The sequence below is a fragment of the Antechinus flavipes genome, chromosome 1 (genome assembly GCF_016432865.1).
Source record: "Antechinus flavipes isolate AdamAnt ecotype Samford, QLD, Australia chromosome 1, AdamAnt_v2, whole genome shotgun sequence".
In the NCBI taxonomy this organism is placed as follows: Eukaryota; Metazoa; Chordata; class Mammalia; order Dasyuromorphia; family Dasyuridae; genus Antechinus; species Antechinus flavipes.
The window spans coordinates 289,741,777-289,759,884 of NC_067398.1; the positions used below are offsets into that span (position 1 = coordinate 289,741,777).

Here is an 18,108-nt window from a genome sequence, read left to right on the forward strand (position 1 = left end):
AGTATTAAAGTCTATCATTACTTCTGCCTAATTCTGAGGAAGAACAAGGGAAGATTATGTTACTTTCTGAGTTCCTTGGCCTGTAGAATAAAAGGATTTCTATAATACCCCACCCTCTGCTTCATTCATTTCTAGTTTTGGCTTATTGCTGTCAGTAGTTGTTTTTGTTTTCTTCCTTTGATACAAATTGGTTTGGCAATAGCAATGAGAATATTTAATGTATTTAGCTTTATTTTCCCAACTGCAAGTTCTAAAATATCTATGAATGATAATTCTGAAAGTAATGATTTATGTCAGAAAGCCATTGTATTTTTTTAAGGACCAAGACTGGTATTCTTGGGTTTTTGTTGTTTTTTGTTAGTTTGCTTTTTGTTTCCTTAAATGTGGAGTTATATTGCTAACTTGGATCCTAGAACATAATAAAATGTTTTTTTAGACTTATATACTAAGATTGACCATGTATTTCCTTTCATGTGCTAGATTGGGGTTGATAGATCTGTGATTAGAAGATAAAGCAAGAGATAAAATTGGTGAAATTATATATGAAGTTTTTAGAACTGGTTGACTTCTGTAATAGAAACAGGCTGTTTATGAATAGGAATATCCCTTTTCAAAAGAAGTGTTTATTTGTACATGGAAAAAACATGTTTGTGATTTTAAAATCTGTGTCCCATAATCTTACTGCTATTTGTACACCTCTGATTAAATGTACCTTGCCTTTATTCTTTTGCATACTGTGAAGGGAAACCAAAAGAAAGCATTATATGATACTGCTGCTTGTGCATCATTTTAAGAGAATCACATATTTTTGCCATGCAGTGGGTTTCAGAGAATAGTGGCATTGTAGGATTGAGAAGGATAGTGATAGTGTGGTGGATAGAACACTGACCTTATAGTTAGGAAGACTTCAATTTCCATGAATTCAAATCCAGCCTCAGACACTTAATGATCCCATGCAAGTCACTTAACCCTGTTTATGTCAGTTTCCTCATCTGTAAAATGAGCTGGAGAAGGAAATGGCAAATCACTCAATTATCTTACCAAGAAAACCCCCAAATGGGCCTTTATGGTGACTAATATGTCCCTTCCTTTCCATTCCTCTTGCTTTCACTTCAGTGTATAAGGATTTTTGTTTATTTTTTAATCTAACCACATGCCTGCCCTATTTCCTTCCTACTCAGTATCTCCAGATTAGCTATTTTACAGCATCCTTGGACCATGTAATCTCCCTGTGTGTTTAGAATCTGTCACTGAATCACGCTGAATCCAGGATAATGTTCTGATTCCACCTGAAATTCAAAACCTTTTACAGTTTGATTGCATTTTGTTTTTTTTTTAATTCTCCATAAATTTCATCTGTCTTGTTTTCTTCATTGCCATGTGAGCATATTTGTTTTTTGCCACAGTGACTTTGGATTTAACTTTTTGTAAATGATCTTAAAAGAAAAAACTTTCTAAATAGGAAAACTGCATATGTGTGATGTATTTTGGTTAAAACAATTGTTTTTCTCTCTTTTAATGGTCAAATTTGATGATACTAGATGTTAATTGTTAGATAAAGTTGGTAAATTAAGAAAAAACCCACTTACCAAAATAATGAAGATAATTTATTCTACAATGCATTTCATTATTTTCTTTAAAATGCATTTATTTATATCCCATGGACTGCTAAATTTATTTCTAACCTGACATATGAATCGATCTTTTCTGCCATGCCTTGCAATGCCTTTCCTCCTTTTTGCTTATTAAAAGTTCTAGCCAAGTACAGTGCCATTTAAATAAAATCCCTATTATTTCCCCCTGAAACCTTCATGACCACCATAGTTGCTTTCTGAAATCTTATGTTCCTTTCCCCTCAATCATTCATAGTACCTATATACTGCCATTTATGACATCTATGACAGTTTTCTGTATACATTTCATTTCCCATAGCTAGATTATGAATTTCTGGAAGGCACGGAGTATATTGTTTATTATGCTCTATAACACCTAGTAGAACATATTACATACAATAGGCACTGAGTGAATGCTTTTTTGTGAATGAATAAAGGAAATCTATTTACAATAAAACATTTCAAGGTTTTATATATACATAGATATTTATGTGTATGCATGATTATATTTGTTTATTATATATTGGGCAATAAATATTGAGCAGCTGGATCTAGAGTCATGAAGGGCTCATCTTAAGTTCAAATCTAGCTTCAGACACTAGTTATATGCCTCTGGAGAAGTCTTTAACTCTTTTTTGCTTCATCTTACTCATCTGTAAAATGAGTTGAAGAAGGAAATGGCAAACTCCCTAGTATTTTGCAAAGGAAACCCCAAATGGGATTATGAAGAGATGGACATGACTAAAAAATGACTAAACATTAAAAATATACCTACATATACATAATATATGTGTATTTTTGTATTCATATACATAATATATGTGTATTTTTGTTCTTTTCTTTTGTTACCTGTTCTTTTGAATTATTCACAACTGGGTTTTCCATTCATTGGTGAGAATAATTGGGACTTGATTACATATTATAGAGAGGGATTTGAGGGCAGAAGAAGATGACAAGATTGAATTGGAGCATGAGTGTATGAAAAGTTTCTCTCATATATACCATATAAATGATGTGTGAATAAGGCAATGGACTGATTTAGGTACCAAAGTAACTCTAGTTATTTACCTAGAACCAATTTGGTAAATATTATTTATTAAATCAGGAGAGTTAGATGAAAAAATGTCAGGAGTAGTCGTAGTTAACATTTAGATTTGCTGACATAGGATGGTTTCAGGAGTATCTTGTTATTTTTATTTCAGTTGAAGCATGTGTGATCACTTTTCCATGGACACTTGATCCTTCGTAATTAAAAATAACATAAAACAGCCACCTTTACATAAGGAGTAGGAGTCTTAGCAGTTATTTTTTTTTGAATTTCTAAAATACCATATGTTTTAGGCATGTTCATCTTCCCCAGCAGTTTAAAATAGTTGGATTTCTGATATTGTCAAGAATTTTATTCTACTATTTATTTAAAAAATGGAACAAAGTAAATCATGATTGCTGACAGTGCTTAGGAACTTCAGTTCTTATCTCTGATACTTTCTAGCTGTGTGACAATGGGCAGGACAAAATCTCTGAGCTTTAGCCCTCATTTGTAAAATGACAGCACACTATACTATACTATACACTATACATGCACTATAATGTATGTCACTCAGGAATGTTTTATGCATCAAATCATATTATATGTGTAAAGCTCTTTTTGCAAACCTTAAACGTAGTGTGTATGTGTCAGCTGTTGTTATTTAACAATATATGAAGCAAGTATTTTGGGAAATGGGGAATAGGAAATTTAGAAAATAGGTTAAGGGAAAAGTGATAGTGGTGTACATTCAGATGTTGTCAAATAATTTCTTTGAGTTTATGTAGTCTTTTGTTTATTGCTTTTGGACGAATTTGTAGATGTTGCTTCTTTATCCTTAAGAATTACTCCTATTCTCTTTTTATTGGTAAATTGAGCTAGAACTGAAGCTAATGTGATTGGTGCCATGAATAAAAGAGTGAGGAGAAATGTGAATCAAGAATACAGTTCTTTGCCTTTCACATTCTAATGTTATTTTTTACCTGATAACTTGATTAATATTTAAATGAATGATTATAACTCTCAAAGGGCAATGAAGTCTTATTCGAGTATATTTCTTATAAGAATTAAAAATGGACAATTGAAAGGTGTGTTTGCAATTAATTGTCAAAAGAGGAAAGAAATCTACTGAGGGAGTCAGGAGAAGGTAGACTTTCCCTTAAGAGAGGCTATGAAACTCTTTGTATTTCCACAAGGGGACAAAATGAAATAATCAGTTCATATACTGAAAGGAGCTGGGGACAGGAGGATGCAGATAATTAATTTCTTTCCTCATTAACTGGAGAAAGGAAAAAAGTAAAAGAAGATGAAGTCTAGAAAGGGTTTAGTAATGTACTTGCAGAGAATTTACTGGGGCTGATCAATGCAAATTCAGATAGTACATAAAAATTGATTGGTGTTTTTTACTATATATATATATATATATATATATATATATATACACACACACACACACACACACATGTATATGTATATATATCCCTCAAAATGATAAGACTGAGAAAGTTGACAGATTGCTCTGTTTGTGGGCTCATTATTTGATGACAGGAAATTGCATACAGTTTAACCTAATTTTAAGGCTTCAGTTCACTGATTTGCAACTGTTTTAGAATTAAGCTTATTGCTTTTCATTGGCTTAAAAAAACAACAATTATTCAGCTTCATCCTAAAAGTATTGCACATAATATGTACGTTTTTATTAAAATAATTATGCCTCAAAGATTTTGCCCTGGGTTTATGCACACTTAATTCCTACAGAGCAGAAATAGAGTGGAAAAAATGAGGAAATTGCATACTTAGAGTTGAGGAGGGAAAATTCTTGATGATCTGGACATTTTAAAAGCTAATGTTTATTTTCTTTCTTTTTCCATAGAGGGTCGGATGGTCATTCAAGACATCCCTTCGGTCACCAGCAGAGGGCACCTGGAGAACACATCTGACCTGGTCTCAGATTCCACCTATTATGGCAGTTTTTACCAGCCCTCTCTCTTTCCATACTACAACAATCTGTACAATTACCCTCAGTATTCAATGGCTTTGGCCACTGATTCCTCTTCTGGGGAAATGGGGAGCACACTTGGGGGATCCCCAGTGAAAAACAGCCTTCGGAGCCTACCAGCAACTTATGTGTCTGGCCAGTCAGGAAACCAGTGGCAGGTACTGTGTCACCCAAATGAGCATATTGTGCACTCTTCTTCTCCCCTGCTTCCACACATACAGACACAGACATCGAGAGAGGCAAATATCTCCCTCTTCTTCCTTTCTCTCTCTCCCTCTCCTCCTCCTCTCGCTATCTTCCATATTTTCTCAGTTTTGAAAATTGACTACAAAAGTTGAGAGAATAAGAAAAAAAATTAGGGAAAGGGGACAGGGTGTTGCCAGAATTTAAAACAAACATGAAAACAAATGAAACATAGTTTTCTCAATGTAAGAATTTGTGACTTGGGCCCCATGAACTTCATTTTTAAGTAATTATTTTTAATATAATTGATTTTCTTTGTAATTCCATGTATTTTATTTAATGCAATTAAATACCAAGATGGGAAGGATCCATTGGCTTCATTAGACTGCCGAAGAGGGTATGTGACACAGAGAAAGCTTAAGAATTCCACTTTAGTCTTTAATGTCTTGCTTCTTCATTTGTATTTTAAATTTCACTTTTCTAATTTTCTAAAAATTGTTTTGTTTAACTGTCTAATTGGTAAAATCTCCCAGAAAGAGATAACTTGCTAGTAGATCATACTTTTGTTTTCATATGATTAAGGGGTTTTCATGAGGCATCATCAGAAGTGCTCACTGCAGTTCTCTGAAAGATAGGTAAAGCATAATGAGGGGGGAAACTATTGAATTTTGGCTCACAAAGAACTGGGATCCAATCTAAGCTCTTGTCATTTAAGTTAGTTGAGTAACTTTGGGAAAGTCATTTTATATCTCTTACAGTTTCTTGATTTGTAAAATAAGAGGACAAAACTGTATTAAAGGTTTATCTTGTAGGATCTGTAGAGCTATTTCACAGCACCACTAACTGAAATTTAATACTAAAAATTTGTTAATGTAGACAACAAACATTACTCTGAGGGATCCTAGCTTCATCAGACTGCCAAAAGGGTTTGTGACACATGATTAACAATCCCATGACTTTTGTTAGATAAACTTCTAGGCTGTTTTTTTTCCTCCTCAGCTTAGAACTCTATTAAAATTCTGAGTGCTCTTTTTTGGGAGGATGAACATAGGAAATGGGGGCTAGGAGAAGAAAATCACTTTATCTTGAGGACAAATTCCAGTAATAGAAATTAAAACCTTTTAACACTATTATGAAAGGAGTTTGGATCTTTTGGACATCTTGAAAGTGTCTCAGGGACTTTTCAGGGGTCCCTGGATCATATAGTGATCCTACTGCAGTACACCTACTTTGGCTATCTTTAAAATTTTAGAGTAAAGAAAGTGCTTGAACTTCACTGTGCTGAAGGGTTTGTGTGTAAGGAGTGATGATTGATTTTCTACAGTATAATTCCTATTGTGGCAACCTGCTAAGCAACCTATATACTCCAGATTGTGTAGAGGTCAGTGAGAACTTTCTATGTAGAAAATATGGTGGGAGAGAATAGTGATCCTTCTTTCAGGTGTATGACATACAGTGTGCCTGAACTAAGCTGATCTTGAAATTTTGAAATACTTCTAAAACTTTGCCTTTGAAACTTTGGAGGTTTGACCTGATTTTTCCCCAATTAAAAACTCTTCCTTTATATTTTCATTTATTTGCTGGCAATTAAAAGGGACAGGAGTTGATATGATATGATATGATATGTTAGTTACCTCCACTTTCTGATTTCATTTAATCATCAGTCTGTTAAAATGTTGTTTTGTTTTGTACTAAAAATGCCATTCCTCTTAAAAAAATTTTTTAAAAATGAAAAATACAGTTAAAAACATCTTGATACTTTTTCCTCCACAAAAAAAGATAATGAAATAAATTTGTCTGACTTAATTCTTTTGCTGGAAATTTCTATATTCATTCATCCACTCAGCTTTTTTTGTTTATTACGTTGTTTCCCCACAGTTTGCTATGTTCAGGATATTATAAATTTTTTTCTTCTTCCCAATACACTAGTGAAACTTTATAGTTTTAAGAGAGGTTAAGAGGAGTCTTCTTTGGATTATTTTTAAGAACTGTCCCACGAACATTCTAATGAGTAATTCCCATCTTTATAATTTTGGCATATATTTTGTTTTAGTTTTGGGAATGACCGACTACAATCAGAAAATTCTTTTATTTTGGTTGTTAAAATTTGAGTTTTTTTTTAAAGGGAGAAGAAAATAGAATAGGGTTATAGGCATAAAGATTCACATGATAAGGAATGAAAGAAGTATGTGTATGTGCTTATGTCTGTATGTATATGAAAAAATGTGTATCTCTTTATGTTAAATTGTAGCTGAATCTGTGATCTCAGAAGCCCCTCCTCCTCCCAAATTCCCCTAATGCCACAGATGACATTTATTCTATGGCACCTTTATTAAAGTTCTTGGTTTCATTGTGAATTGACCTTAGTCTAACTGAACCAGAGAGAAGTGTCAAAAGGGCCTTGTTGCATTCCCCTGGAAGTTAAATAACCAACCAGGTGCTCCTCTAAAAAGAAGATGCCTTCCTTTGGACTACAGCCCTTGAACTGAAGATCTCTCTCAGCTTTAGCATAGCACTGAATTGATTATCTGAGATAGTCATTTGATCCAAGAGTTAAATGCTTTTTCTTCTTTTTCCTCTCAAGATTTTGTCCCTGAGTTTGGAGGAGTGGAAGGAGCCTATCTATGCTTCTGTGAATGAGTCCCATTTCTGGTTCTCACAGGATGTGTCCTGTGACAACCGGTTGTTCATTTTCACTGTGTACCTATGGGGAAGTGTCATTTACATCAGAAATATTAGATGAAATCACTTGGAGGTAGTGTTGTATAGGGAGAAAAATACTGGATTTAGAGTCACAAGGTGGATTGGAATTCTATCTCTGCCCATTTTTTATTTGAATGACATTGGGCAATTAATTTTACTCTCTGAGCCTTGGTTTCCTCCTTCGTAAAATGAGAGGGTATTGGAAGAGATGACCTCCAAGGTCCCTTTCTGCTCTAGATCTCAGTTCTCTGATTGTAAGATGACTGGCATAGCAAGCTGTGTATGTGTGGCAGTTATATTACAGAGAACAATAGTTGACTTTCTGAAGAATAGCTAACTAAAATTCCATAAGAAGAAATGGAGCCATGATATTTTTATTGTTTATGGTAATGCAAATTGTCATGCTTGGGATCTGTGCCTAAGTATTTGGTTGAATGAGGTAATAACAAAGGCAAAGGGAGGTAGCAAAGCATCAAAAGTGGGGTGGCAGCTTCATTGGACAAGTCTATGGCTTTTCTACCAGGCTCTCACATTTATTTCTGCTTACTTGGATTAGCCTCTCCCTTGTCAACCTAGTACAACATGTTTATTTAAGAGATAATGTTGCTGGTGGAGGAGAGCAAAAGGCAATAAACAGCTTTTGCAGGCAATTAAATACAGAAGTGAAACTGAGCTGCTGGACAACCATAATAGTCATTGATTGTGAGTTTATTCCAGTGTCACAAATGTTATTCCTGTTGCATAACAGGACAGAGAATCCGTGATTAGGCCACAAATTTCTATTGTCTGAAGATGCAGACAAAGATAGACAAATTCTTCTGAGGCTGCTCCTTGGATAAGGGGCATCTAACATAAAATTACCTTGACATTCTTGGTGATGATGATTCTACAACTTATCCTTTGTTTCACATGTATTAGGTGCTAAAGAAGTATGTATTGATCAAGCTGTTCAATTCAATGCACTTTTTAAACACCTTTGCCCAAGACAGTGTAAGGTAGATTTCAGCAAAAAGCAAACAACAACAAAAACAAAAGGGACATATGATAGTGACACAAATATGATACAAGGTAGAATGTAATAAGTGCAAAGAAGAGATGCAGACGAAAGGCTATGAGAAACCTGGGGAGGTCCTGGCATGGTGACAGGTGTCTGCTATTGGAGAGACTAAGGGTGGTGGTTTTGGAGTTCTGTGTTATACTAAGGCTAAAGCAGATCGAATGTCTATCTTAAGTCCAATGGTCAGCCCCTAGGAGTGGATGGGGGATGGAGAACTGGCTACCTAATGGAGCAGGTCAAAGTTTTAGTTGCTTTTCAACAATTGGTTCATGCTTATGAGTCTGATATACTTATATCCTAGATGAGATGGGAGACCATTCCTTTATCCTACCAAATGTGATGAAAGAGAGGTCTCTTTTGGGGAAGGTTGGTAGGGTATAAAAAAAAGGTTACACCTAACATAGAGACAAAATATTCTTGAATCATGGTTGTCATCCTAGTGACAACTCAGCTGGACTTTGAAGAAAGAGGAATATTGACTAGAGTAATCCAAGAAATAGAGAATTGTTTTGTATAATTTCATGATTGCAGGATGGCGTAGAGTGTAGAAAGAGAAGAGGAGGGCTGGCTGAAAGAAGAATGGAAAGAGAAACTAGAGTTAAAAACTAATGAGGATCTTGAATGCCATGCTAAGGAGTCTATAGACATTAGGAAATCAGCAAATTATTTTCAAGCAAGGCATGTGAAATATAATTAAACATACTGTATGTATGTGTTTGTAATATGTTTTTTATAAATATGTGTATGTCTCGTATACACAGAAAGATAGATACAGACAGATCCAGAGATTTATTTGGGAAGATGAATAAAAAATGGATTAGAAAGAGAAGAATCTCAAGTCAAGGAGACCAGTTACAAGGAGGCTATAGAGTTGTCTAGATGGGGGAGAATAAGGGTCTTGGGTTTAGTTGATTTTCAGGAAGTTTTATTTTATAACACATTCTTTCCATCAATTGCAATGAAGAAATGTGAAAATAACTTCCTTATGCAGTTAATAACTATCCTTCAATTAACCATTTCCTCTCCCTTGCCTGGCAAAGTCTCAAAATAATTTTTTTAAGTGATCAGTCCCAGGGTAAGTTTGGGGAGACGGTGGCTGATTTTTGTCCAATAAAGCTTATACTATTCTCCAATCTGCACTGTTACATGGATTAGCAAATCTCTGAGCAGGATCCTTTCATTTAAATTAGGTTGGGTGTGGAAGGAGTTAAAACCAATTTAGATTTCTTCAACAGTGGGCAACAACAAAGACAGCTGAAAAAGGAGGTGCTGGATACTGTCTCAGGTATTTGATTGAGGAGAAATACAGTATGAACAGAAAAGTACAAGAAGAAAAGAAAAACGATGAATTCACTGGAATAAAATCCTTTATATCCTTCATTACCCACCCTCCCCCTCTTACCCCCATAACAGTTACTCATGCCAAAATGTATTTTTATAACTCATTCTATTCATTAAGAGAAGTATTACTATACTCAGTATTTCAAAATATACCTCTAAAAAACCCCACAATGAATTTCATTTTATTTAAATGCATTGCTTACCTTGATCTTTTATCATTCCTTTTCTGTTAAAAAATATATCAGATTACTCCTCTTGCCCTTTACTACTTATTCAAATACTTTTACTTTTGGTGTAAGACTAGGCCACATGTAGTGTTACATCTAACATAGAAGCAAAATACTGGTCTTGAATCATGGTTGTACACAGCACATTTATTTAGGGTATGCACTGAAGAAATTTTTTAAAAGGCACTCACTCACTGAACACTTAGTCCTAAAAGATCTTATTTCTATTCATCAGAGTAAATAACTAAAACTTAAATAAACCTTAAAAATTCAACTTTATCTGAAAAATACAAACTTAAAAAAAACCACCACCACACAAAATATTAACATTTTTTGAGATAGCAGGTGTGGTTGGGTCTACACTGTGTACTAACTTATGGTTAGTAATATGGACACTTCAGTACTTCTACTTGTTATGCTAGTAATTATGTGACCCTATTTAAACAACAGTTATTTTTTAAAATTCTACAATTTTAGTCATTTAATTTCAGTCAGTGTTCTGCAAATCAGTATATGGTTTAAGAATGACCTTTCAGAGGCCATCTTGTCCAAGGTTTCCTTCATTTTGCACATAGGGACTCTGAGGTTGAAAGAGGTAACAATCATTTCCATTGTTCTATATTACTTCCAAATGACTTTGTATAGACTTCTGCTAGTCTTTGATATTGAATAGAATGGACTCCCCTACAGGTACCTGAGGAAGTAAAATGGTTGTCATCCTGTGCCTAGTTTGAGAGAGCCACAATCATTCAAGTAGTAAATTGTGAGCAATTTACTTAATTGAAGTTAGTTACTTAACTTCAAGCCCAGGTTGGCATTGGAGTTTTTCTTAGTCATGCCATGTGGTTGACTTAATTGAACTTCAAAGAACCAAAATCCTTGAGACCTTTTCATTTAAATTTATTTCAGACTAAGTCTCCCATAGTTAATTTTAAATTTACATTTGGGGAGTTTACACAGCATCTGGCATAAAGTAGGCACTTTTGAGATTGGTTAATTTATATCTATTCCTATTAAAAATTTGTTCTTGTTAGTTTTGGCCTATATTTTCCAGCCTAGCCTAGTTAAATGAGGTAAAAAGTATTGAACTTAAAAATCAGAGGATATGAGTTCAAACATCACCTCTGCAGTCACAGAGATCATGGGATCTTGGGCACTTCCCTAATTTCTTCTTTTCTGATCCGAATGATGAAGAAGCTTTTCCAAATGACCTCTAAGATTTTTTCCAGCTGTCAGTATATGATCTTTTGGTTCTAAGTCAGAGGGTGCAAATTAGGAAAGTATAAAAGCCTTCCTGATAATTGCCTTCTCATAGCTTGGATAAACATGCTTTTGATAAGCATGCAAAGTGCTGATAAAAATATTCAGCAGAACAGTGCCAAGCATGTAGCTTTATAGCATGCCTTGACTTCCCTCCAGATTAAAACTAATACATTAATTCAGGACTCTTTGGTACAATGATTTAATCAGTCTTAAAACTACTTAATGGTACTGCCATCCATCACATATTTATCTATCTTGTTTTTGTGAAAGACTTTTATCATATATATTCATGTTAAAGAGAATATATTAAGAAACTTATTTTTCTAATCCTTACTGGAATTTAGGTCTTTTTTTGTTTTTGTTTTTTGCACATTGATAAAACCTTTGTTACTTGTATTGTTTTTCTGCTGAAAAAATATGCCTATTGGCAACTGATACTCTACAAACAAGAATGACTGTAGGGCCAGAGCATAGCTTTCTAATTCAGGGGTGGGAGGTGGGACGTGGGACGTGGGACATGGGAGGTGGAGGGTGTCTTTTCAGCTATTTCATAGATAAACCTTAGGAGTAGAGCCATGTCAGTGGCCTGTTGGAAAGAGACAACTGGTTTGTAAAAGCAGTTTTACTTTAGGATTGGTATACCCACTTTTATATTTGGTAAAATGACAGTCAATTTTATTTTTGCATGGTATTTACTATGTCCAGTGGCTACCAACTAATTTGAAAAAAGTGTTCTTGTTTTGTACAAGGTTCTTACATCATCTTAGAAATATTGAGTCTGTTGATTTTAATCCTAAACCATTTTTCCAGCATATTTTTCATCATCTTTTCTATGTCCTCCCTTTGCATTGCAATTATGGAGTATCAGTTTGTCTTTTTACTTAATCTTATTAGTGTAGGAACTCTCAGTGAAGAAACTCTCTTCAATGTATATCAACATTTGTGCTAAAACTTAATATTGTAGTGACTTGATGGGGATCATCGAGAAATTAAGTGATTTATCTTGAATTAAATAGCCAGTGTCATGTTGAAAGGGTTATTTGAACCCAGGTTATGTTGATGCCCTTCTAACTTAATGTATCTTGCTTAATTTTGAGAATCTTACTGAATTCTTTTCAGAATTTTTCTATTTCCTTGTCCTCTGCAAAAGATCATAAGATTAAGTAAATCAATATCTAGAACTGGACAAGATCTCAGATCATCTAATTTCCTTATTTTATTGATGATGAAGACAAAGACCAGAGAAAGCAAAGTGCTTTTCTAAGAGTCACATAGGTAATAAGTGAAGAATGGGCAATTGAACCCAGGAATGTTGGTATATAAATTGCCGTTATCTTTAAGATGATTTTTAAAAAGAAACACTGAAGTACAAGATGGGCAGATGTCCCATGAAATGATGTTTTGCTTTCCTTTGTTTTTCTTAAGCTAGAAAAAGTAAAAGATGCTGAGTTCCTTAAAGGTCAACAGTTTATAGCTTCATTTATAGCAAAAATGAAAAATGTTTTGAATTAGGAAACTTAAAAATAATTTTTTATTTAGCCTTATTTATACATTTAACATGCTAAGATATAATTTTGGGGGCAAATCAAATTATGTGCAACGTATTATTGTGTTTCTAGATTAGTCAGACCATCTTCTAAAAAAATCTTACTCTTTATTTTCAAAAAAGAATTTTTTTTTTTTTAGTGACCTTGGTCAGGTCATTTAATATAAACTTGGTTTCTTTATCTGTAAATTGAAGGGATTTTGCTAGATGACTTCTCAGCACCCTTGCAACTTTTTATGAACTAGAAATAATCATCCTCCTCTTTCCCCTATGACTTCTAAGTTTTCTGGAAGGATGACAAAGGGATATGACCCATTTTTTCATCTTTCTTCTATTTTGACCTTCCTCCAGTTTGTAGTCCTTTAATTTTATGTATGAAAACAGCAATAACTATTTTGAGAAAATACAAAATCTATTTGAAAAAAGCTCATTTAAAAAGAAAGTTCAGTTAAGTGATTAAAAAGACCTAACTTTAAAATTAAATGCTTCTCTCTGAAGTTAGTATAGTGGAAGGATAACTGACTTTTGAGTTGGATTCAAATGCTGTCACTGATGCTTACTTTAGTGACCATTATTCTTCTGGGCCTCCATTTCTAAAATGAGAAGGTTTCTATTCTGTGACCTCTGAGGTTCCTTTCAGTTCTAAGTATATAATCTTGAGATGAGTTTGTTAAGCCATTTTCTTTATTAAAAGAATCATTATGGATAAAATTATCCTTAAAAAGGTACTGGGTCTTTGCATTGTGAAAGGGAAGCTGGGTGACTATATACTGGGGTTTCCTAGAAGATCTGTTCCAAATAGGAAGTGTGTTTTTGAGCATGACTGCGCAGTAAAGATAGGGGTTGGAATTGAACCTGTGATTTCATTGGTATTCATTGGTTCTTGGATAAGAAATTCCATGTACCAAGACAAATCACCCCTTCTCTGGCATTTTTTAGTTTGTAGATAATTACCTACAGTACTGAGAAGATAAGTCATTTTTCCCAGGGTCATGAAGCCAGTATGTATGAGGTGGAATTTGAACCCAGGTCCATCAAACTTTAAGGACCGCTGTCTCTCAGCTATGCTCCTTTGCCTCTCATTTTTGAAGTGAGGGATAACAACTTCTAAATAGACTCAATTAGAAGCAAACATTTTTGTAGACCAATATTGGGAATTCAGGACACTCCTTTATTGATACTTATCTTGGGTTTCCCAGATTAACTATGACTCCTGCCTCCTGTGGATATGTCGCTATACCCATAACCTTGAAGAATATGTTGGTGGGGTGGGATTTCTTGGTATTCTTGTACTGAAGCTTTAAAGTGTTTGAGAACTAGTGAAGAAAATTACTAATAACAACAATAATAGCAATAACAATAATGATAAGCATTTATATGGAACTTAAAAATTTGTAAAAATACTTTACAAATATTTCATTTTATCTTCACAACAACCCTGGGAGGTTTTCTCATTTTACAGCTGAGAAAACTGAAGTTGAGAGATTAAGTGGCATGCATAAGATATTTAAGTGATTTAATAGTTACACAGCTAAGTACCTGACACATTTTGAATTGAGATACTGGCTCAGAGAATTGGTCATTCCATTCCTTCGTTAAGTCCCCATGCCTTTCTTTGGAGGAAAATGTTCTTAATTAGTAGAAAGAACAGGTGAGTTGGGAATAAGGAAAGCTGGGTTCTAGTTCTAGCTTTACCTCTGTCATTATGTATTTCATTCATTCATTTTTTAACTGCCTACTATGTGAAGAGCACCCTATTAGGAACTAGCAGAGATCCAAAGTTTAAATAAAATATTTTTTTATCCTTGTGATGCTTATATTCTAAGGTAATTGTGAGTTTTTGAGCAGACTATTGAAAATTAGATATTATGTGATTCTAAATTTTGTATTTCTTTGATTACTTTCATCTGTTTTATTTATTTTATCCATTTAAAAGAGAGACTCTGACAGTTTTAATTTAGCTTGGAAAATAGATAAGTAATTTTTTTGTTCTGTTTGCCTTTGTGTTTTTAGGTATATAGGCAAACTTTATAGATAACCTCAAATAATCCCAACTTGGCCTTTTGGCAGTATATCATGTACTGTCTTCAAAAGATAGCCTTCACACAGCAGATTTATGCTAAAAGTATCCTAATGTTTCTGACAGCTCATGTGTGACATGAATATAATCCATATTTCTTAGAGGAGCTAATGTAAATGGTTTATTTTCCGATACTGCTGATAGGGCTATATCTCTTCGTGTCTCAGCAATTGAGATTCTGATGGCAACATATTGTTTATGGGTCACTGCTTTTGTCTAAAACAGTAGGTTGGAACAGAATAGAAAAGGTTAATTAAGTTTGTCTATCAAGGTGAGACAGATATGAATATCTAAGATTACTTATTATAAAGTATTATATGGAATCTTTCTTTGTTTTTCTATGAATCAAATAAAAGAAAAATTCTAAATGGCAAATAATAAATCACCATTATATTTCTTCAGTACCTTAAAAGTTTAGTTATATCAATCTTGTACAATAGGTTAGCCTCAAAATACTTTTTGCTTTATTTTATAGAAGGGGGAAAATTAGATTAAGAGAAGTTAAGATTATTTTCCAGTATTCTCATAACTACAAGCTGTTAGAGCCATCATTCAAACTCAGGTCAATCCCTACATTTTAGCCAACATTGTTTGAGCACCTATAATGTGCTAGATGCTGAAACTACAAAGAAAAAGATTAAAAAAAAAAAAAAAAACCTGCTCCTATCCCACAATGAGTTTACATTTTTCTGGAGAATACAATATGTAGTCATTATGTAAGTCCAAGAAAATGTGAAGAAGCAGAGCTCTCTAAAACTAGAAAAATTAGGAAAATTTTTTCTTGTAGCAAAGCTGAGTCAGGAAGCTATTCTAAGAGAGGTGAAGGAGTACTTCATAAGCGTGAGGAATATGTATACAAAGGTTAGGGGTCAGGAAATTGCGCCTTTGTTATTTTATTGGAGAACTGAGTCTGATGAAGTAGGTGGGAGGAGGAAGATTGGGGGCGGGGCAAATCTGAAAGTGAAGTAAACAAAAGAGTCAGAGCCTACTTATAAGATCTTTAAGACCAAATTGAGGAGTTTATATTTTACCTTAAAGACTTAAGAATATTTTTGATTAGGGAAGTGACTTTTGGTCCAATTCTACAAATAACATCTTTAAGCATTTGCGTAAAATTTTATCTGTAAAGATTTTTATGTTTTTTAAATATTAGTGATAGACAACTGAGTTATATTAAAATTGGGAAAGAAAAGGTTTGTGTGTTAACTGCAATGATATTTATTTCATAAATCCTTGATTTGATTGGTCTCTCTCCCCACTGATAGATTATGCTCAAGGATTTTATTTAAAAAACAGTCATCCTGTCAATGTTTCTTCGGCATCTATGTGCCAGGCATTGTGTTTAGCACTGAGGATTCCAAAAAAGGCACAAGAAAATCCTTGCTCTTAGGGGCCTGCAGTTTAATGGGAGAGACAGCATCAGATAGCCATATATAAACAATTTATAGACAGCATTAGTATTAAAGGGGGTTATAACTCTTCCAGTTTTTGGATAGTCTTCCTGATTAGTTCTAGCTAAAAAAAATTAAATCAAAACCATAACTTCATGGCTCACCTTCCAATGCTGATTCTCAACTTAGGTTGGCTATTCTTTGGGTGATAGATATCCAGTCTACTGCTGGTCTTATTCTTGAGAATTTCAATGGATGTAGACCCAGTCAGACCTTTATTTTGTAGTCATGACCTACAAAAACCCAGATTCTGGTACAAAGAAGCATCAGCATAGGCTTTAGTGGAGGGAGTTAGTTGTTACTGATGTCTAAAAAGCTCAAAATTAATTTTAGTTTTTATCATCATTGTCAAATAAATAAGCATTTATTTACTCATTTATTCATTTTTACTCACTCATTTATCTCTCATTTATCCATCCATCTCTTTGTCTATCTGTCTTTTTGTCTGTCACCTCACCTTCTGCAAAGAGGTCTTTCCCATCATCCCTTTAATTAAATCTAGCATTGTTTATCAACCACAAAGAAAGGTAAAAACATGGTTTTTGCTCTCAATGACTTGGCATTCTAATAGAGAAGACAATATACAAACAATTAAACACATATATCTATGTATATATACACATGTGTGTTATGTATATCTGTATGCATGTGTGCCCGCACATGTGTACACACACACACACACACACACACACACACACACAAATGATAGATGCTGGATTCTCTCTCTTCCCCACTAATGACAGACCTCCCTGGTTTCTTTTGTATTCCAACTAAAATTCTTCCTTCTATAGGAAACCTTCCCTAATCCCTCTCCTCTGTCAAATTCTCCTATTTATCCTTCCTATACTTTGCTTTGGTGCATATTTTCTCTTTCACTAAATTGTAAACTCCTTGAAGACAAGGGCTATTTTTTGTTGTTTTCTATCCTCAGTACTCAATACAGTGCCTGACATGTAGTTAGTTACATAATAAATGATTGTTAATTTTCTTGGCAGATAATGTCAGAAGGCATAAGAAATTGAGGATGATAGGAATGGCTTCTTGCAGAAATTAGGATTTAAGCTAAATCTTGAAGGAAACTTGAGAAACCAAGAGATGGAGATGAAAAAGGACAGTACCTTTTATTTTAAGGGCTAGTAAGTTGGATTATAGAGTATTTGGAAGGGAGTAAAGTGTCAGAGGACTGGAAAAGTAGGGAAGGATTTAAAAACCTTAACAAAAGAATTTAAATGTTCTGAAAGTAATAGGGAACCACTGGAGTTTATTGAACAGGGGAAGAGGGGGATGGTGTGACCAGATTTTCACTTTCTTAGAGGATCACTTTAGCAAGTAGGGAAACCAATCAACAAAAGTTATGTCCAGGACCAACAAATTCAAGTGTGAGATAATGAATACCTTTGTCAGGGAGAGAGATGTGTAAGAGAAATGTCATGTGAAGGTAGACCAGACTTGACAGTAGATTAGATGTGTGTGTGTGTGTGTGTGTGGTGTTGAAGTCTGGAGATTGAACAGAATCAATCCTCAGTTTAAGTCACAAAGGTATATAATTTCTTTTTTTCTTTCATAAAATATGATATCATAATGAAGGAGACCAGAATTACACAGGTAACAATTTCTT

At 34.0% G+C, this 18,108-nt stretch overlaps 1 protein-coding gene across 1 annotated transcript in view; it reads left to right on the forward strand.

The window, feature by feature from the left end:
* DMRT1 (doublesex and mab-3 related transcription factor 1) overlaps nt 1–18,108 on the forward strand; it is a 151,048-nt gene that overhangs the window by 57,439 nt on the left and 75,501 nt on the right. The window contains exon 3 of the mRNA XM_051962416.1: nt 4,514–4,797. Within this exon, the coding sequence (XP_051818376.1) occupies nt 4,514–4,797 (284 nt within the window). The remainder of the gene's footprint in view (nt 1–4,513; nt 4,798–18,108) is intronic.